This window comes from Entelurus aequoreus, linkage group LG12 (assembly GCF_033978785.1).
Source record: "Entelurus aequoreus isolate RoL-2023_Sb linkage group LG12, RoL_Eaeq_v1.1, whole genome shotgun sequence".
Taxonomy (NCBI): domain Eukaryota; kingdom Metazoa; phylum Chordata; class Actinopteri; order Syngnathiformes; family Syngnathidae; genus Entelurus; species Entelurus aequoreus.
In genome coordinates, this window is record NC_084742.1 from 61,084,254 (window position 1) to 61,105,832 (window position 21,579).

The window sequence follows — 21,579 nt, forward strand, 5'->3', positions numbered from 1 at the left end:
TCAAAGAATGTCAAAAAGCGGTACATAAATGAACATGCTAAAGGCCTACTGAAAGCCACTACTACCGACCACGCAGTCTGATAGTTTATATATCAATGATGAAATCTTAACATTATAACACATGCCAATACGGCCGGGTTAACTTATAAAGTGACATTTTAAATTTGCCGCTAAACTTCCGGTTCGAAACGCCTCTGAGGATGACGTATGCGCGTGACGTAGCCCGGCGAACACGGGTATGCCTTCCACATTGAAGCCAATACGAAAAAGCTCTGTTTTCATTTCATAATTCCACAGTATTCTGGACATCTGTGTTCGTGAATCTGTTGCAATCATGTTCATTGCATTATGGAGAAGGAAGCTGAGCAAGCAAAGAAGAAAGTTGTCGGTGCGAAATGGACGTATTTTTCGAACGTAGTCAGCAACAACAGTACACAGCCGGCGCTTCTTTGTTTACATTCCCGGAAGATGCAGTCAAGATGGAAGAACTCGGATAACAGAGACTCTAACCAGGAGGACTTTTGACTTCAATACACAGACGCCTGTAGAGAACTGGGACAACACAGACTCTTACCAGGATTACTTTGATTTGGATGACAAAGACGCAGACGTGCTACTGTGAGTATGCAGCTTTGGCTTCTAAACATTTGATCGCTTGACCGTATGTGCGCAACTTTTTTTTGCGTATGTACGTAACTTTTTAAAAATATATAAGCTTTATGAACCTTGGGTTAGGTGAACGGTCTTTTGGGCTGAGTGATTGTGTGTGTTGATCAGGTGTTTGAATTGTATTGGCGTGTTCTATGGAGCTAGGAGCTAGCAGAGGAGCTAGGAGCTAGCATAACAAACACGCAGGTGTTTTTATGCAGGATTAATTTGTGGCATATTAAATATAAGCCTGGTTGTGTTGTGGCTAATAGAGTATATATATGTCTTGTGTTTATTTACTGTTGTAGTCATTCCCAGCTGAATATCAGGTCACCCCCGGCTCTCACAGCATCTTCCCTATCTGAATAGCTTCAACTCCCCACTAGTCCTTCACTTGCACTTTACTCATCCACAAATCTTTCATCCTCGCTCAAATTAATGGGGAAATTGTCGCTTTCTCGGTCCGAATCTCTCTCACTTCATGCGGCCATCATTGTAAACAATAGGGAACTTTGCGTATATGTTCAACTGACTACGTCACGCTACTTCCGGTAGGGGCAAGCCTTTTTTTTTATCAGATACCAAAAGTTGCAATCTTTATCGTCGTTGTTCTATACTAAATCCTTTCAGCAAAAATATGGCAATATCGCGAAATGATCAAGTATGACACATAGAATAGATCTGCTATCCCCGTTTAAATAAAAAAAATTCATTTCAGTAGGCCTTTAATGCTAATGTCCTCTTTAAAAACGCCATCTCCTCACTACCACCTCTAAACCCATGTCATGCTGATGATCTTGTAAGCAACTTTAATTCCAAAATTGTGAATATCATAGATATCATTGCACCTGTTACAGTTAAAACGATTTCTGGTAAGCAAAAGGCACCCTGGAGAAAATCTGCTGTTGTAACAGCCCAGAGAAGAGAGTGCAGGAAGGCTGAACGAATCTGGCGGAATACAAAACTTCATATTCACCATGACATCTATAAAGAGAGCCACCAGGCCTACAATTTAGTCTTAAAAAGTGCTAGAGAAACATTCTTCTCCAATATTATAAACAGCAACACTAATAAGGCCAAAACCTTATTCGCAACCGTTGACAGACTGACCAACCCCCCAACACAAATACCAGCCCAACTCCATTCCACGCAGAAATGCAATGAGTTTGCATTCTTTTATACTGATAAAATTGAAGGCATCAGACGCGCCATCAATATCTCAAGTAAAAAAGTTGGATCACCAACCCATTTAGGCAAAAGTAACACAGCAATGATGGCAAGCTTTAATGCCATAGACTCTAAAACTCTAGTGGAAACGGTGACAGCTCTAAAGTCATCCACCTGCTGCCTTGATGTTTTACCTACCAACTTCTTTAAGAATGTTTTTGACTGCCTATCAACAGACGTCTTGCAAATAGTTAATAATTCTATTCAATCGGGCTATTTCCCGAAGGCTTTCAAAACTGCAGTCATTAAACCTCTCTAAAAAAGCAGAGCCTAGTAGACCTAAGTATTCATTAAGTACCACCATAATGACAACATTAAATACAGTAGTGTAGTAGACCTAAGTATTCATTAAGTACCACCATGATGACAACATTAAATACAGTAGTGGAGTAGACCTAAGTATTCATTAAGTACCACCATGATGACAACATTAAATACAGTAGTGTAGTAGACCTAAGTATTCATTAAGTACCACCATGATGACAACATTAAATACAGTAGTGCAGTAGACCTAAGTATTCATTAAGTACCACCATGATGACTACATTAAATACAGTAGTGTAGTAGACCTAAGTATTCATTAAGTACCACCATAATGACAACATTAAATACAGTAGTGTAGTAGACCTAAGTATTCATTAAGTACCACCATGATGACAACATTAAATACAGTAGTGTAGTAGACCTAAGTATTCATTAAGTACCACCATGATGACAACATTAAATACAGTAGAGTAGTAGACCTAAGTATTCATTAAGTTCCACCATAATGACAACATTAAATACAGTAGTGTAGTAGACCTAAGTATTCATTAAGTACCACCATAATGACAACATTAAATACAGTAGTGTAGTAGACCTAAGTATTCATTAAGTACCACCATGATGACAACATTAAATACAGTAGTGTAGTAGACCTAAGTATTCATTAAGTACCACCATGATGACAACATTAAATACAGTAGTGTAGTAGACCTAAGTATTCATTAAGTACCACCATGATGACAACATTAAATACAGTAGTGTAGTAGACCTAAGTATTCATTAAGTACCACCATGACAACATTAAATACAGTAGTGTAGTAGACCTAAGTATTCATTAAGTACCACCATGATGACAACATTAAATACAGTAGTGCAGTAGACCTAAGTATTCATTAAGTACCACCATGATGACTACATTAAATACAGTAGTGTAGTAGACCTAAGTATTCATTAAGTACCACCATAATGACAACATTAAATACAGTAGTGTAGTAGACCTAAGTATTCATTAAGTACCACCATGATGACTACATTAAATACAGTAGTGTAGTAGACCTAAGTATTCATTAAGTACCACCATAATGACAACATTAAATACAGTAGTGTAGTAGACCTAAGTATTCATTAAGTACCACCATGATGACAACATTAAATACAGTAGTGTAGTAGACCTAAGTATTCATTAAGTACCACCATGATGACAACATTAAATACAGTAGTGTAGTAGACCTAAGTATTCATTAAGTACCACCATGATGACTACATTAAATACAGTAGTGTAGTAGACCTAAGTATTCATTAAGTACCACCATAATGACAACATTAAATACAGTAGTGTAGTAGACCTAAGTATTCATTAAGTACCACCATGATGACAACATTAAATACAGTAGTGTAGTAGACCTAAGTATTCATTAAGTACCACCATAATGACAACATTAAATACAGTAGTGTAGTAGGCCTAAGTGTTCGTTAAAAACAAGATGTTTGATTTCAACAAGTATATTTCATATTTTGGCTACACAGTTTGAACAGTAACTCTGTGTTTGAATACAGGGAAATAAAACACTGTACTATAATGATGGAGCCCGCATACCACCACAGTTAGAGAATCCCCGGTGACCTACCTGTTTATTACGCCTTGATCACATTTTGGCTTCCAATGCTCATTTGTGACCCAACTGACACAAATATAAGACGGCCCTGATTATAACACGTAAGGCAGTCAACTGGTGGTCCACCAAAGCTCTTCATTTGGCTTGCTGATCACCACCCAAATAGTCTGGATGAAACCATTCAGTACTGGCAGCACTCCTGCCAACCCGCAGGGGGCAACAGCGAGGCAGCAGTGGTGTGAGTAGAAGAAGACACCATCGACTCTGGAATTTTTTTTAAATTAATTGCGAAAATCGAACTTCCGTTTCTTCATGCTGTTAACTATCTGTCCAGCTGCACACGCTGGAAAAGAGTAGCGAGCGCAGAATAGAGAATGTGTTGACAGTGCAGAGTGAAAGTGGACTTTGTAATGAAGTCAACACAGTCTCAAAGGAATTGAACCTGTGGACGCACGTTCTGATCAAACATCCACATTTTGATGTCTGGCCCTTGGGGCCCTGAAACTACGGCCCTCTTCATGATGTATGGTTGAATTCAGAGTTTGCCACCATATGAATCTCTAGACCATGAAGTAGAAGTAGAGAGCGTCTTATATTTGTGTCTGTATGTCTACTGTGAAGTAGAAGTAGAGAGCGTCTTATATTTGTGTCAGTATGTTTACTGTGAAGTAGAAGTATAGAGCGTCTTATATTTCTGTCAGTATGTCTACTGTGAAGTAGAAGTAGAGAGCGTCTTATATTTGTGTCTGTATGTCTACTGTGAAGTAGAGAGCGTCTTATATTTGTGTCAGTATGTCTACTGTGAAGTAGAAGTAGAGAGCGTCTTATATTTGTGTCTGTATGTCTACTGTGAAGTAGAGAGCGTCTTATATTTGTGTCAGTATGTTTACTGTGAAGTAGAAGTATAGAGCGTCTTATATTTGTGTCAGTATGTCTACTGTGAAGTAGAAGTAGAGAGTGTCTTATATTTGTGTCTGTATGTCTACTGTGAAGTAGAAGTAGAGAGTGTCTTATATTTGTGTCTGTATGTCTACTGTGAATTAGAAGTAGAGAGCGTCTTATATTTGTGTCAGTATGTCTACTGTGAAGTAGAAGTAGAGAGCGTCTTATATTTGTGTCTGTATGTCTACCGTGAAGTAGAAGTAGAGTGTCTTATATTTGTGTCTGTATGTCTACTGTGAAGTACAAGTCGAGAGTGTCTTATATTTGTGTCAGTATGTCTACTGTGAAGTAGAAGTAGAGAGCGTCTTAAATTTGTGTCTGTATGTCTACTGTGAAGTAGAAGTAGAGAGCGTCTTATATTTGTGTCTGTATGTTTACTGTGAAGTAGAAGTATAGAGTGTCTTATATGTGTGTCAGTATGTCTACTGGGAAGTAGAGAGCGTCTTATATTTGTGTCTATATGTCTACTGTGAAGTACAAGTAGAGAGCGTCTTATATTTGTGTCTGTATGTCTACTGTGAAGTAGAAGTAGAGAGCGTCTTATATTTGTGTCAGTATGTTTACTGTGAAGTAGAAGTATAGAGCGTCTTATATTTCTGTCAGTATGTCTACTGTGAAGTAGAAGTAGAGAGCGTCTTATATTTGTGTCTGTATGTCTACTGTGAAGTAGAGAGCGTCTTATATTTGTGTCAGTATGTCTACTGTGAAGTAGAAGTAGAGAGCGTCTTATATTTGTGTCTGTATGTCTACTGTGAAGTAGAGAGCGTCTTATATTTGTGTCAGTATGTTTACTGTGAAGTAGAAGTATAGAGCGTCTTATATTTGTGTCAGTATGTCTACTGTGAAGTAGAAGTAGAGAGTGTCTTATATTTGTGTCTGTATGTCTACTGTGAAGTAGAAGTAGAGAGTGTCTTGTATTTGTGTCTGTATGTCTACTGTGAAGTAGAAGTAGAGAGCGTCTTATATTTGTGTCAGTATGTCTACTGTGAAGTAGAAGTAGAGAGCGTCTTATATTTGTGTCTGTATGTCTACCGTGAAGTAGAAGTAGAGTGTCTTATATTTGTGTCTGTATGTCTACTGTGAAGTACAAGTCGAGAGTGTCTTATATTTGTGTCAGTATGTCTACTGTGAAGTAGAAGTAGAGAGCGTCTTAAATTTGTGTCTGTATGTCTACTGTGAAGTAGAAGTAGAGAGCGTCTTATATTTGTGTCTGTATGTTTACTGTGAAGTAGAAGTCGAGAGCATCTTATATTTGTGTCAGTATGTCTACTATGAAGTAGAAGTAGAGAGCGTCTTATATTTGTGTCTGTATGTCTACTGTGAAGTAGAAGTCGAGAGCGTCTTATATTTGTGTCAGTATGTCTACTGTGAAGTAGAAGTAGAGAGCGTCTTATATTTGTGTCTGTATGACTACTGTGAAGTAGAAGTAGAGAGCGTCTTATATTTGTGTCAGTATGTTTACTGTGAAGTAGAAGCAGAGAGCGTCTTATATTTGTGTCAGTATGTTTACTGTGAAGTAGAAGTAGAGCATCTTATATTTGTGTCAGTATGTGTACTGTGAAGTAGAAGTATAGAGCGTCTTATATTTGTGTCAGTATGTCTACTGTGAAGTAGAAGTAGAGAGCGTCTTATATTTGTCAGTATGTCTACTGTGAAGTAGATGTAGAGAGCGTCTTATATTTGTGTCAGTATGTCTACTGTGAAGTAGAAGTAGAGAGCGTCTTATATTTGTGTCAGTATATCTACTGTGAAGTAGAAGTAGAGAGCGTCTTATATTTGTGTCAGTATGTCTACTGTGAAGTAGATGTAGAGAGCGTCTTATATTTGTGTCAGTATGTCTACTGTGAAGTAGAAGTCGAGAGCATCTTATATTTGTGTCTGTATGTCTACTGTGAAGTAAAAGTAGACAGCGTCTTATATTTGTGTCAGTATGTTTACTGTGAAGTAGAAGTATAGAGCGTCTTATATTTGTGTCAGTATGTCTACTGTGAAGTAGAAGTAGAGAGCGTCTTATATTTGTGTCTGTATGTCTACTGTGAAGTAGAAGTAGAGAGCGTCTTATATTTGTGTCAGTACGTCTACTGTGAAGTAGAAGTAGAGAGCGTCTTATATTTGTGTCAGTATGTCTACTGTGAAGTAGAAGTAGAGAGCGTCTTATATTTGTGTCAGTATGTCTACTGTGAAGTAGAAGTAGAGTGTCTTGTATTTGTGTCAGTATGTTTACTGTGAAGTACAAGAAGAAAGTGTCTTGTATTTGTGTCAGTATGTTTACTGTGAAGTAGAAGTATAGAGCGTCTTATATTTGTGTCAGTATGTCTACTGAGAAGTAGAAGTAGAGAGCGTCTTATATTTGTGTCAGAATGTCTACTCTGAAGTAGAGAGCGTCTTATGTGTGTCAGTATGTTTACTGTGAAGTAGAAGTAGAGAGCGTCTTATATTTGTGTCAGTATGTTTACTGTGAAGTAGAAGAAGAAAGTGTCATATGGTATTTGTGTCAGAATGTCTACTGTGAAGTAGAAGTAGAGCGTCTTATATTTGTGTCTGTATGTTTACTGTGAAGTAGAAGTATAGAGCGTCTTATATTTGTGTCAGTATGTCTACTGTGAAGTAGAAGTAGAGAGCGTCTTATATTTGTGTCAGTATGTCTACTGTGAAGTAGAAGTAGAGAGCGTCTTATATTTGTGTCAGTATATCTACTGTGAAGTAGAAGTAGAGAGCGTCTTGTATTTGTGTCAGTATGTCTACTGTGAAGTAGATGTAGAGAGCGTCTTATATTTGTGTCAGTATGTCTACTGTGAAGTAGAAGTCAAGAGCATCTTATATTTGTGTCTGAATGTCTACTGTGAAGTAAAAGTAGACAGTGTCTTATATTTGTGTCAGTATGTTTACTGTGAAGTAGAAGTATAGAGCGTCTTATATTTGTATCAGTATGTCTACTGTGAAGTAGAAGTAGAGAGCGTCTTATATTTGTGTCTGTATGTCTACTGTGAAGTAGAAGTAGAGAGCGTCTTATATTTGTGTCAGTATGTCTACTGTGAAGTAGAAGTAGAGAGCGTCTTATATTTGTGTCAGTATGTCTACTGTGAAGTAGAAGTAGAGAGCGTCTATTTGTGTCAGTATGTCTACTGTGAAGTAGAAGTAGAGTGTCTTGTATTTGTGTCAGTATGTTTACTGTGAAGTACAAGAAGAAAGTGTCTTGTATTTGTGTCAGTATGTTTACTGTGAAGTAGAAGTATAGAGCGTCTTATATTTGTGTCAGTATGTCTACTGAGAAGTAGAAGTAGAGAGCGTCTTATATTTGTGTCAGAATGTCTACTCTGAAGTAGAAGTAGAGAGCGCCTTATATTTGTGTCCGTATGTCTACTGTGAAGTAGAAGTATAGAGCGTCTTATATTTGTGTCAGTATGTCTACTGTGAAGTAGAAGTCGAGAGCGTCTTATATTTGTGTCAGTATGTCTACTGGGAAGTAGAGAGCGTCTTATATTTGTGCCTGTATGTCTACTGTGAAGTAGAAGTAGAGAGCGCCTTATATTTGTGTCTGTATGTCTACTGTGAAGTAGAAGTAGAGAGCGTCTTATATTTGTGTCAGTATGTCTACTGTGAAGTAGAAGTCGAGAGCGTCTTATATTTGTGTCTGTATGTTTACTGTGAAGTAGAAGTATAGAGTGTCTTATATTTGTGTCAGTATGTCTACTGGGAAGTAGAGAGCGTCTTATATTTGTGTCTGTATGTCTACTGTTAAGTACAAGTAGAGAGCGTCTTATATTTGTTTCTGTATGTCTACTGTGAAGTAGAAGTAGAGAGCGTCTTATATTTGTGTCAGTATGTTTACTGTGAAGTACAAGTATAGAGCGTCTTATATTTGTGTCAGTATGTCTACTGTGAAGTAGAAGTAGAGAGCGTCTTATATTTGTGTCTGTATGTCTACTGTGAAGTAGAGAGCGTCTTATATTTGTGTCAGTATGTTTACTGTGAAGTAGAAGAAGAAAGTGTCTTATATTTGTGTCAGTCTGTTTACTGTGAAGTAGAAGTAGAGAGCGTCTTATATTTGTGTCTGTATGTCTACTGTGAAGTAGAAGTAGAGAGCGTCTTATATTTGTGTCTGTATGTCTACTGTGAAGTAGAAGTAGAGAGCGTCTTATATTTGTGTCAGTATGTTTACTGTGAAGTAGAAGTATAGAGCGTCTTATATTTGTGTCAGTATGTTTACTGTGAAGTAGAAGTTTGGAGCGTCTTATATTTGTGTCAGTATGTTTACTGTGAAGTAGAAGTAGAGAGCGTCTTATATTTGTGTCAGTATGTTTACTGTGAAGTAGAAGTAGGAGCGTCTTATATTTGTGTCAGTATGTCTACTGTGAAGTAGAAGTAGAGAGCGTCTTATATTTGTGTCAGTATGTGTACTGTGAAGTAGAAGTATAGAGCGTCCTATTTGTGTGTCAGTATGTCTACTGTGAAGTAGAAGTAGAGAGTGTCTTATATTTGTGTCTGTATGTCTACTGTGAAGTAGAAGTAGAGAGCGTCTTATATTTGTGTCAGTATGTCTACTGTGAAGTAGAAGTAGAGAGCGTCTTATATTTGTGTCTGTATGTCTACTGTGAAGTAGAAGTAGAGAGCGTCTTATATTTGTGTCTGTATGTCTACTGTGAAGTAGAAGTAGAGAGCGTCTTATATTTGTGTCAGTATGTGTACTGTGAAATAGAAGTAGAGAGCGTCTTATATTTGTGTCAGTATGTGTACTGTGAATGTAACAGCTTCCTACAAAGTATCACTTTAGGATGTCAAACTAAAATGTTGATATGTGTAAAAATGGAGTGTTTTCCAAACATGCATTTTGTCTGACTGTGCAGGCGACACAGCGGCCAGCCTAGAAGACAACAACACAACAGCCAGCCTAGAAGACAACAACGCCACATCTTCCCACTCAGCAGGTAGGAACCTATGTGAGCAGGTTGTGTAGGAACCTCTGTGAGCAGGTTGTGTAGGAACCTCTGTGAGCAGGTTGTGTAGGAACCTATGTGAGCAGGTTGTGTAGGAACCTATGTGAGCAGGTTGTGTAGGAACCTCTGTGAGCAGGTTGTGTAGAAAACCTATGTGAGCAGGTTGTGTAGGAACCTCTGTGAGCAGGTTGTGTAGGAACCTATGTGAGCAGGTTGTGTAGGAACCTATGTGAGCAGGTTGTGTAGAAAACCTATGTGAGCAGGTTGTGTAGGAACCTCTGTGAGCAGGTTGTGTAGGAACCTATGTGAGCAGGTTGTGTAGAAAACCTATGTGAGCAGGTTGTGTAGGAACCTCTGTGAGCAGGTTGTGTAGGAACCTCTGTGAGCAGGTTGTGTAGGAACCTCTGTGAGCAGGTTGTGTAGGAACCTCTGTGAGCAGGTTGTGTAGGAACCTCTGTGAGCAGGTTGTGTAGGAACCTCTGTGAGCAGGTTGTGTAGGAACCTATGTGAGCAGGTTGTGATTGCCAGCGTTTGACATTCTTTCCACGGGAATGTCTGGCTGAAGACGTGACAACGGGGTTGTTTATATTCCTGATCAGGCAAATGTTGGCACTGTCATGTCCACACTCTCCTCCTGGCAGGAGCAGTGGGCAGTTAAGTCTAAGTCTAAGTGTGAGTCTAAGTCTATGCTGTCCTCCTGGCAGGAGCAGTGGGCAGCAGCACAATAGCAGTCATCAGCTGCCTTGCAGTGTCCATCATTGCTCTGACTGCCATCGCCATGTTAGTGTATAGAAGGTGAGTGACTGCATGTTAGTGTATAGAAGGTGAGTGACTGCATGTTAGTGTACAGAAGGTGAGTGACTGCATGTTAGTGTATAGAAGGTGAGTGACTGCATGTTAGTGTACAGAAGGTGAGTGACTGCATGTTAGTGTACAGAAGGTGAGTGACTGCATGTTAGTGTATAGAAGGTGAGTGACTGCATGTTAGTGTATAGAAGGTGAGTGACTGCATGTTAGTGTACAGAAGGTGAGTGACTGCATGTTAGTGTATAGAAGGTGAGTGACTGCATGTTAGTGTATAGAAGGTGAGTGACTGCATGTTAGTGTATAGAAGGTGAGTGACTGCATGTTAGTGTATAGAAGGTGAGTGACTGCATGTTAGTGTATAGAAGGTGAGTGACTGCATGTTAGTGTATAGAAGGTGAGTGACTGCATGTTAGTGTATAGAAGGTGAGTGACTGCATGTTAGTGTATAGAAGGTGAGTGACTGCATGTTAGTGTATAGAAGGTGAGTGACTGCATGTTAGTGTATAGAAGGTGAGTGACTGCATGTTAGTGTATAGAAGGTGAGTGACTGCATGTTAGTGTACAGAAGGTGAGTGACTGCATGTTAGTGTACAGAAGGTGAGTGACTGCATGTTAGTGTATAGAAGGTGAGTGACTGCATGTTAGTGTACAGAAGGTGAGTGACTGCATGTTAGTGTATAGAAGGTGAGTGACTGCATGTTAGTGTACAGAAGGTGAGTGACTGCATGTTAGTGTACAGAAGGTGAGTGACTGCATGTTAGTGTATAGAAGGTGAGTGACTGCATGTTAGTGTATAGAAGGTGAGTGACTGCATGTTAGTGTACAGAAGGTGAGTGACTGCATGTTAGTGTATAGAAGGTGAGTGACTGCATGTTAGTGTATAGAAGGTGAGTGACTGCATGTTAGTGTATAGAAGGTGAGTGACTGCATGTTAGTGTATAGAAGGTGAGTGACTGCATGTTAGTGTATAGAAGGTGAGTGACTGCATGTTAGTGTATAGAAGGTGAGTGACTGCATGTTAGTGTATAGAAGGTGAGTGACTGCATGTTAGTGTATAGAAGGTGAGTGACTGCATGTTAGTGTATAGAAGGTGAGTGACTGCATGTTAGTGTATAGAAGGTGAGTGACTGCATGTTAGTGTATAGAAGGTGAGTGACTGCATGTTAGTGTATAGAAGGTGAGTGACTGCATGTTAGTGTACAGAAGGTGAGTGACTGCATGTTAGTGTATAGAAGGTGAGTGACTGCATGTTAGTGTATAGAAGGTGAGTGACTGCATGTTAGTGTACAGAAGGTGAGTGACTGCATGTTAGTGTATAGAAGGTGAGTGACTGCATGTTAGTGTATAGAAGGTGAGTGACTGCATGTTAGTGTACAGAAGGTGAGTGACTGCATGTTAGTGTACAGAAGGTGAGTGACTGCATGTTAGTGTATAGAAGGTGAGTGACTGCATGTTAGTGTATAGAAGGTGAGTGACTGCATGTTAGTGTATAGAAGGTGAGTGACTGCATGTTAGTGTATAGAAGGTGAGTGACTGCATGTTAGTGTACAGAAGGTGAGTGACTGCATGTTAGTGTACAGAAGGTGAGTGACTGCATGTTAGTGTATAGAAGGTGAGTGACTGCATGTTAGTGTATAGAAGGTGAGTGACTGCATGTTAGTGTATAGAAGGTGAGTGACTGCATGTTAGTGTACAGAAGGTGAGTGACTGCATGTTAGTGTATAGAAGGTGAGTGACTGCATGTTAGTGTATAGAAGGTGAGTGACTGCATGTTAGTGTATAGAAGGTGAGTGACTGCATGTTAGTGTACAGAAGGTGAGTGACTGCATGTTAGTGTATAGAAGGTGAGTGACTGCAAGAGTGCATCATTCAACTATTCACTTACTCTTGGAAACATCAAAACACTTTTCTCATTTATATTTATGTACACAGTATATATACTTATATCATTTCTCTCTCAATATATCATCTATTTTATATAGTTGTATACTGTATATATACTGTATATATGTACACAGTATATATGTATATACATATAAATATATATTTATACGTATATATAATTCCTCTCTATCTATAAATCTATTTTATATATATTTATACTGTATATATACAGTATATGTACACACTATATATACTGTATACATGTATATTCATATATATCATATAAAATATATTTCTCTATATAATCTATACAATATATATATATACTGTGTGTATGTATACATATATATACATACACACAATATATATGTACACAGTATCTATGTATGTACACAAAAATATATATACAGATATAAATATGCATACACATATATATATATATATATATATGCATATATATGTATGCATACACATATATATATATATATATATATATATATATATATATATATATATATATATTGGGACGGCGTGGCGATGTTGGTAGAGTGGCCGTGCCAGCAATCGGATGGTTGCTGGTTACTGGGGTTCAATCCCCACCTTCTACCATCCTAGTCACGTCCGTTGTGTCCTTGGGCAAGACACTTCACCCTTGCTCCTGATGTCTGCTGGTTAGCGCCTTAGATGTAACTATAAACGGAATACAATGATTTGCAAATTATTTTCAAGCCATATTCAGTTGAATATGCTACAAAGACAACATATTTGATGTTCAAACTCATAAACATTGCAAATAATCATTAACTTTAGAATTTGATGCCAGCAACACGTGACAAAGAAGTTGGGAAAGGTGGCAATAAATACTGATAAAGTTGAGGAATGCTCATCAAACACTTATTTGGAACATCCCACAGGTGAACAGGCAAATTGGGAACAGGTGGGTGCCATGATTGGGTATAAAAGTAGATTCCATGAAATGCTCAGTCATTCACAAACAAGGATGGGGCGAGGGTCACCACTTTGTCAACAAATGCCTGAGCAAATTGTTGAACAGTTTAAGAAAAACCTTTCTCAAGCAGCTATTGCAAGGAATTTAGGGATTTCACCATCTACGCTCCGTAATATCATCAAAGGGTTCAGAGAATCTGGAGAAATCACTGCACGTAAGCAGCTAAGCCCGTGACCTTCCATCCCTCAGGCTGTACTGCGTCAACAAGCGACATCAGTGTGTAAAGGATATCACCACATGGGCTCAGGAACACTTCAGAAACCCACTGTCAGTAACTACAGTTGGTCGCTACATCTGTAAGTGCAAGTTAAAACTCTCCCATGCAAGGCCAAAACCGTTTATCAACAACACCCAGAAACGCCGTCGGCTTCGCTGTGCCTGAGCTCATCTAAGATGGACTGATACAAAGTGGAAAAGTGTTCTGTGGTCTGACGAGTCCACATTTCAAATTGTTTTTGGAAACTGTGAACGTCGTGTCCTCCGGACCAAAGAGGGAAAGAACCATCCAGATTGTTCCAGGCGCAAAGTGTAAAAGGCAGCATGTGTGATGGTATGGGGGTGTATTAGTGCCCAAGACATGGGTAACTTACACATCTGTGAAGGCACCATTAATGCTGAAAGGTACATACAGCTTTTGGAGCAACATATGTTGCCATCCAAGCAACGTTACCATGGACGCCCCTGCTTATTTCAGCAAGACAATGCCAAGCCACGTGTTACATCAACGTGGCTTCATAGTAAAAGAGTGCGGGTACTAGACTGGCCTGCCTGTAGTCCAGACCTGTCTCCCATTGAAAATGTGTGAAGCCTAAAATAGCACAAGGGAGACCCCCGGACTGTTGAACAACTTAAGCTGTACATCAAGCAAGAATGGGAAAGAATTCCACCTGAGAAGCTTCAAAAATGTGTCTCCTCAGTTCCCAAACCTTTACTGAGTGTTGTTAAAAGGAAAGGCCATGTAACACAGTGGTGAACATGCCCTTTCCCAATTACTTTGGCACGTGTTGCAGCCATGAAATTTTAAGTTAATTATTGTTTGCAAAAAAAAAAAAAAGTTTATGAGTTTGAACATCAAATATGTTGTCTTTGTAGCATATTCAACTGAATATGGCTTGAAAAGGATTTGCAAATCATTGTATTCCGTTTATATTTACATCTAACACAATTTCCCAACTCATGTGGAAACGGGGTTTGTACATATACATATACATATATATACAGTATATATATATATATATTTATATATATATATATATATTATATATTAGGGATGTCCGATAATGGCTTTTTTGCCGATATTCCGATATTGTCCAACTCTTAATTACTGATACCGATATCAACCGATACCGATATATACAGTGGTGGAATGAACACATTATTATGCCTAATTGTGTTTTGATGCCACGCTGGATGCATTAAACAATGTAACAAGGTTTTCCAAAATAAATCAACTCAAGTTAGAAAAAAAAAAAGTGTATGTACACTTTTGACCACCACTGTATATATACACATCTACATATATATGTACATCATATATATATATGTATGTATATATATATATATACTGTATATATATATACATACAGTATAATCAGAATATGGCCTATTTTGTCATGATTGTGTGTCTCACCCCTCAGAAGGAGAAGGGCAGAAAGCGACACACCATCCCAGCCAGCGGAGGCCATACCTCTCCATGAGGTTCCATCAGAGCGTGGATAGGAAGTAGGACATTAGTGTCACACAACATGCTCCAAAGTTCTCAACTCGTGCTTCTCACCATCCATCATCCTTAACTAACATGGCATGCATTCTAACTGGCAAATAAAGGCTAGCAAAAGTCAGCTAACGATGGAGCTAATGGGAGTACAATATAAAAACCCTCCAACGGTACATGTCACCACCTGAATATTCACCAAAGTATTTTTCCACATTTTAGGTTACAGCCTCATTCCAAAATGGAATACATTCATTTTGTGCCCTCAAAATTCTACACACATTTTTTTTTTTACAAATCTTTTTAAATTAATTAAAAATTTAAAAAAACGAAGAAATCATGAAGCTCAAAAATGAGCTTAGAAGAAATGTTCCTCCAGCTTCATCAGAGTCCACCTGTGGTCACTTCAGGATTTAGAGAGGCACACACACCTGTCTGTGTGGAAGATCCACACTTGACGGTGCAAACCACGAAGGAAGTCCGAGGAATTGTCTCCAGGCACAGAAAAAAGATCTGCTCCCTTGAAGGTCCCAAGGAGGGGAGTGGCCTCCATCCTTTGTAAATGGAAGAAGTTTGGAACCACCAGGACTCTTCCATGAGCTGGCCACTAGTCCAATCAGGGGAGAAGAGTCAGGAAGGTGACCAAGAACCCCGTGGTCACTCTGTCAGAGGAGAGAGGAGAACCTTCCAGAAGGACAATCCACCAATCAGGCCTGGATGCTACATTTCTCAGTCAAACGTTTGCCCTGAAAGACTCTCAGACCACGAGGAACCAAATCCTCTGGTCTGATGAGACAAAGATTGAAGTCTTTGTTTGGATGAAAGCAGGACAATACTTGGTGGTGGTGGTGGTGGCAGCATCATGATGTGGGGATGCTTTTTAGTGGCAGGAACCGGAAGACTAGTCAGGATAGAAGGAAAGGTGAATGCAGCAATGTACAGACACATCCAAGCTGATGGAGCTCGAGAGGTGCAGCAAAGAGGAATGGGCGAAGCTGTCCAAAGATAGCTTGTAGCATCGTGTTCAAAAAGACTTGAGGTGGAATTGATTCACAAAGGTGCATCAACTAAGTATTGATCCACAAAGGTGCATCAACTAAGTATTTGTCCACAAAGGTGCATCAACTAAGTATTGGTCCACAAAGGTGCATCAACTAAGTATTAATCCACAAAGGTGCATCAACTAAGTATTGATCCACAAAGGTGCATCAACTAAGTATTGATCCACAAAGGTGCATCAACTAAGTATTTGTCCACAAAGGTGCATCAACTAAGTATTGATCCACAAAGGTGCATCAACTAAGTATTGATCCACAAAGGTGCATCAACTAAGTATTGATCCACAAAGGTGCATCAACTAAGTATTTGTCCACAAAGGTGCATCAACTAAGTATTGATCCACAAAGGGGCATCAACTAAGTATTGATCCACAAAGGTGCATCAACTAAGTATTGATCCACAAAGGTGCATCAACTAAGTATTTGTCCACAAAGGTGCATCAACTAAGTATTGATCCACAAAGGGGCATCAACTAAGTATTGATCCACAAAGGTGCATCAACTAAGTATTGATCCACAAAGGTGCATCAACTAAGTATTGATACACAAAGGTGCATCAACTAAGTATTGATCCACAAAGGGGCATCAACTAAGTAATGATCCACAAAGGTGCATCAACTAAGTATTTGTCCACAGAGGTGCATCAACTAAGTATTGATCCACAAAGGGGCATCAACTAAGTATTGATCCACAAAGGTGCATCAACTAAGTATTTGTCCACAAAGGTGCATCAACTAAGTATTGATCCACAAAGGTGCATCAACTAAGTATTGATCCACAAAGGTGCATCAACTACGTATTGATCCACAAAGGTGCATCAACTACGTATTGATCCACAAAGGTGCATCAACTAAGTATTTGTCCACAAAGGGGCATCAACTAAGTATTGATCCACAAAGGGGCATCAACTAAGTATTGATCCACAAAGGTGCATCAACTAAGTATTGATCCACAAAGGTGCATCAACTAAGTATTGATCCACAAAGGTGCATCAACTAAGTATTTGTCCACAAAGGGGCATCAACTAAGTATTGATCCACAAAGGGGCATCAACTAAGTATTGATCCACAAAGGTGCATCAACTAAGTATTGATCTACAAAGGTGCATCAACTAAGTATTGATCCACAAAGGTGCATCAACTAAGTATTGATCCACAAAGGTGCATCAACTAAGTATTTGTCCACAAAGGGGCATCAACTAAGTATTGATCCACAAAGGTGCATCAACTAAGTATTTGTCCACAAAGGTGCATCAACTAAGTATTGATCCACAAAGGGGCATCAACTAAGTATTGATCCACAAAGGGGCATCAACTAAGTATTGATCCACAAAGGTGCATCAACTAAGTATTGATCCACAAAGGTGCATCAACTAAGTATTTGTCCACAAAGGTGCATCAACTAAGTATTGATCCACAAAGGTGCATCAACTAAGTATTGATCCACAAAGGTGCATCAACTACGTATTGATCCACAAAGGTGCATCAACTACGTATTGATCCACAAAGGTGCATCAACTAAGTATTTGTCCACAAAGGGGCATCAACTAAGTATTGATCCACAAAGGGGCATCAACTAAGTATTGATCCACAAAGGTGCATGAACTAAGTATTGATCCACAAAGGTGCATCAACTAAGTATTGATCTACAAAGGTGCATCAACTAAGTATTGATCCACAAAGGTGCATCAACTAAGTATTGATCCACAAAGGTGCATCAACTAAGTATTTGTCCACAAAGGGGCATGAACTAAGTATTGATCCACAAAGGTGGATCAACTAAGTATTGATCCACAAAGGGGCATCAACTAAGTATTGATCCACAAAGGTGCATCAACTACGTATTGATCCACAAAGGTGCATCAACTACGTATTGATCCACAAAGGTGCATCAACTAAGTATTTGTCCACAAAGGGGCATCAACTAAGTATTGATCCACAAAGGGGCATCAACTAAGTATTGATCCACAAAGGTGCATCAACTAAGTATTGATCCACAAAGGTGCATCAACTAAGTATTGATCCACAAAGGTGCATCAACTAAGTATTTGTCCACAAAGGGGCATCAACTAAGTATTGATCCACAAAGGGGCATCAACTAAGTATTGATCCACAAAGGTGCATGAACTAAGTATTGATCCACAAAGGTGCATGAACTAAGTATTTGTCCACAAAGGTGCATGAACTAAGTATTTGTCCACAAAGGTGCATCAACTAAGTATTAGTCCACAAAGGTGCATGAACTAAGTATTGATCCACAAAGGTGCATGAACTAAGTATTGATCCACAAAGGTGCATCAACTAAGTATTTGTCCACAAAGGGGCATCAACTAAGTATTGATCCACAAAGGGGCATCAACTAAGTATTGATCCACAAAGGTGCATGAACTAAGTATTGATCCACAAAGGTGCATGAACTAAGTATTGATCCACAAAGGTGCATCAACTAAGTATTGATCTACAAAGGTGCATCAACTAAGTATTGATCCACAAAGGTGCATCAACTAAGTATTGATCCACAAAGGTGCATGAACTAAGTATTGATCCACAAAGGTGCATCAACTAAGTATTGATCCACAAAGGTGCATGAACTAAGTATTGATCCACAAAGGTGCATGAACTAAGTATTTGTCCACAAAGGTGCATGAACTAAGTATTTGTCCACAAAGGTGCATCAACTAAGTATTGATCCACAAAGGTGCATGAACTAAGTATTGATCCACAAAGGTGCATGAACTAAGTATTGATCCACAAAGGGGCATGAACTAAGTATTTGTCCACAAAGGTGCATGAACTAAGTATTGTTCCACAAAGGTGCATCAACTAAGTATTGATCCACAAAGGTGCATCAACTAAGTATTTGTCCACAAAGGGGCATCAACTAAGTATTGATCACAAAGGGGCATCAACTAAGTATTGATCCACAAAGGTGCATGAACTAAGTATTGATCCACAAAGGTGCATGAACTAAGTATTGATCCACAAAGGGGCATCAACTAAGTATTGATCCACAAAGGTGCATCAACTAAGTATTGATCCACAAAGGTGCATCAACTAAGTATTGATCCACAAAGGTGCATCAACTAAGTATTGGTCCACAAAGGTGCATCAACTAAGTATTGGTCCACAAAGGTGCATCAACTAAGTATTGGTCCACAAAGGTGCATCAACTAAGTATTGATCCACAAAGGTGCATCAACTAAGTATTGATCCACAAAGGTGCATCAACTAAGTATTGATCCACGAAGGTGCATCAACTAAGTATTGATCCACAATGGTGCATGAACTAAGTATTTGTCCACAAAGGTGCATCAACTAAGTATTAGTCCACAAAGGTGCATGAACTAAGTATTGATCCACAAAGGTGCATCAACTAAGTATTTGTCCACAAAGGGGCATCAACTAAGTATTGATCCACAAAGGGGCATGAACTAAGTATTGATCCACAAAGGTGCATCAACTAAGTATTGATCTACAAAGGTGCATCAACTAAGTATTGATCCACAAAGGTGCATCAACTAAGTATTGATCCACAAAGGTGCATGAACTAAGTATTGATCCACAAAGGTGCATGAACTAAGTATTTGTCCACAAAGGTGCATCAACTAAGTATTAGTCCACAAAGGTGCATGAACTAAGTATTGATCCACAAAGGTGCATGAACTAAGTATTGATCCACAAAGGTGCATGAACTAAGTATTGATCCACAAAGGGGCATCAACTAAGTATTGATCCACAAAGGGGCATCAACTAAGTATTGATCCACAAAGGTGCATGAACTAAGTATTGATCCACAAAGGTGCATCAACTAAGTATTGATCTACAAAGGTGCATCAACTAAGTATTGATCCACAAAGGTGCATCAACTAAGTATTGATCCACAAAGGTGCATGAACTAAGTATTGATCCACAAAGGTGCATGAACTAAGTATTTGTCCACAAAGGTGCATCAACTAAGTATTAGTCCACAAAGGTGCATCAACTAAGAATTGATCCACAAAGGTGCATCAACTAAGTATTGATCCACAAAGGTGCATGAACTAAGTATTTGTCCACAAAGGTGCATGAACTAAGTATTTGTCCACAAAGGTGCATCAACTAAGTATTAGTCCACAAAGGTGCATGAACTAAGTATTGATCCACAAAGGTGCATGAACTAAGTATTGATCCACAAAGGGGCATGAAGTAAGTATTTGTCCACAAAGGTGCATGAACTAAGTATTGTTCCACAAAGGTGCATCAACTAAGTATTGATCCACAAAGGGGCATCAACTAAGTATTGATCCACAAAGGTGCATCAACTAAGTATTTGTCCACAAAGGGGCATCAACTAAGTATTGATCCACAAAGGTGGATCAACTAAGTATTGATCCACAAAGGGGCATCAACTAAGTATTGATCCACAAAGGTGCATGAACTAAGTATTGATCCACAAAGGTGCATGAACTAAGTATTTGTCCACAAAGGTGCATGAACTAAGTATTGATCCACAAAGGGGCATCAACTAAGTATTGATCCACAAAGGTGCATCAACTAAGTATTGATCCACAAAGGTGCATCAACTAAGTACTGAGCAAAGGCTGTGAAAATGAATGTATTCCATTTTGGAATAAGGCTGTAACAAAACAAAATGTGGAAAAAGTGAAGCGCTGTGAAGACTTTCCGGATGCACTGTATTAGTGATATTGTTATTATAAGCGCTAACACAGAGGAACTACTTTTAGCGGCGCCGTGATCACAGAGCGCTAACTAGATTATGCTGCTATGTTGACATATTGAGCTGCTGCATGGCCTCTGAGTTAGTGAGAGTTAATTGTAGATGATAAATCATGTCTCTCACCTGGCTAGTAGAATGTTGTGGACAAACACCCACAAGTTGGTCCACTCTGACGTCCAACTTAGACGCGGAGATGGCAAAAAATAAGTTTGTTTGCAGCGCCTATTTTTGAACCCTTTGTTAATCATTCATGTAAAGGGGAAGATATAAACATCCCATCAGTGAGAGCAGACAGTGTACAGTAAGTGATTGTTTTATTCTGTTTGACTATCTTGTTTAGCACTTAGCAATACTGCTACATGATGCTTAGCGTTTGACTACAGCTGCTTCTGAAACTTGCATATCATCCTCCTTATATTCAGGTTCAAAAATAGAAGTTTCTGGATCATCAAAGTAGTCTTTGTTGTCTCTCATCAAGTCTGCCATGATTAGTAGTCTTGTTGTTTGATTATGCCATCACATGTTTCAAATAATAAAAAATATGACATGTTATTTTGAATGTTACTACTTTACATGTATACTTACATCATGTATATATACCGTATTTTTCGGAGTATAAGTCGCACCGGCCAAAAATGCATAATAAAGGAAAAAAACATATATAAGTCGCACTGGAGTAGAAGTCGCATTTTTGGGGGAAATGTATTTGATAAAAGCCAACACCAAGAATAGACATTTGAAAGGCAATTTAAAGTCA

General features: G+C 38.8%; 1 protein-coding gene across 4 annotated transcripts in view; it reads left to right on the forward strand.

Annotated features, from left to right (window-relative positions):
- Window positions 1-21,579, forward strand: part of il15ra (interleukin 15 receptor subunit alpha) — a 43,380-nt gene that overhangs the window by 20,912 nt on the left and 889 nt on the right. The window contains exons 5-7 of one of the 4 annotated variants that reach the window (XM_062067096.1): window positions 9,545-9,625; window positions 10,339-10,429; window positions 14,972-15,056. In XM_062067096.1, the coding sequence (XP_061923080.1) occupies window positions 9,545-9,625; window positions 10,339-10,429; window positions 14,972-15,053 (254 nt within the window). In that variant the 3' untranslated portion in view covers window positions 15,054-15,056. Of the gene's footprint in view, window positions 1-9,544; window positions 9,626-10,338; window positions 10,430-14,971; window positions 16,241-21,579 lie in introns of those variants that run through there. The other 3 variants (XM_062067098.1, XM_062067095.1, XM_062067097.1) reach the window with 3 other exon arrangements.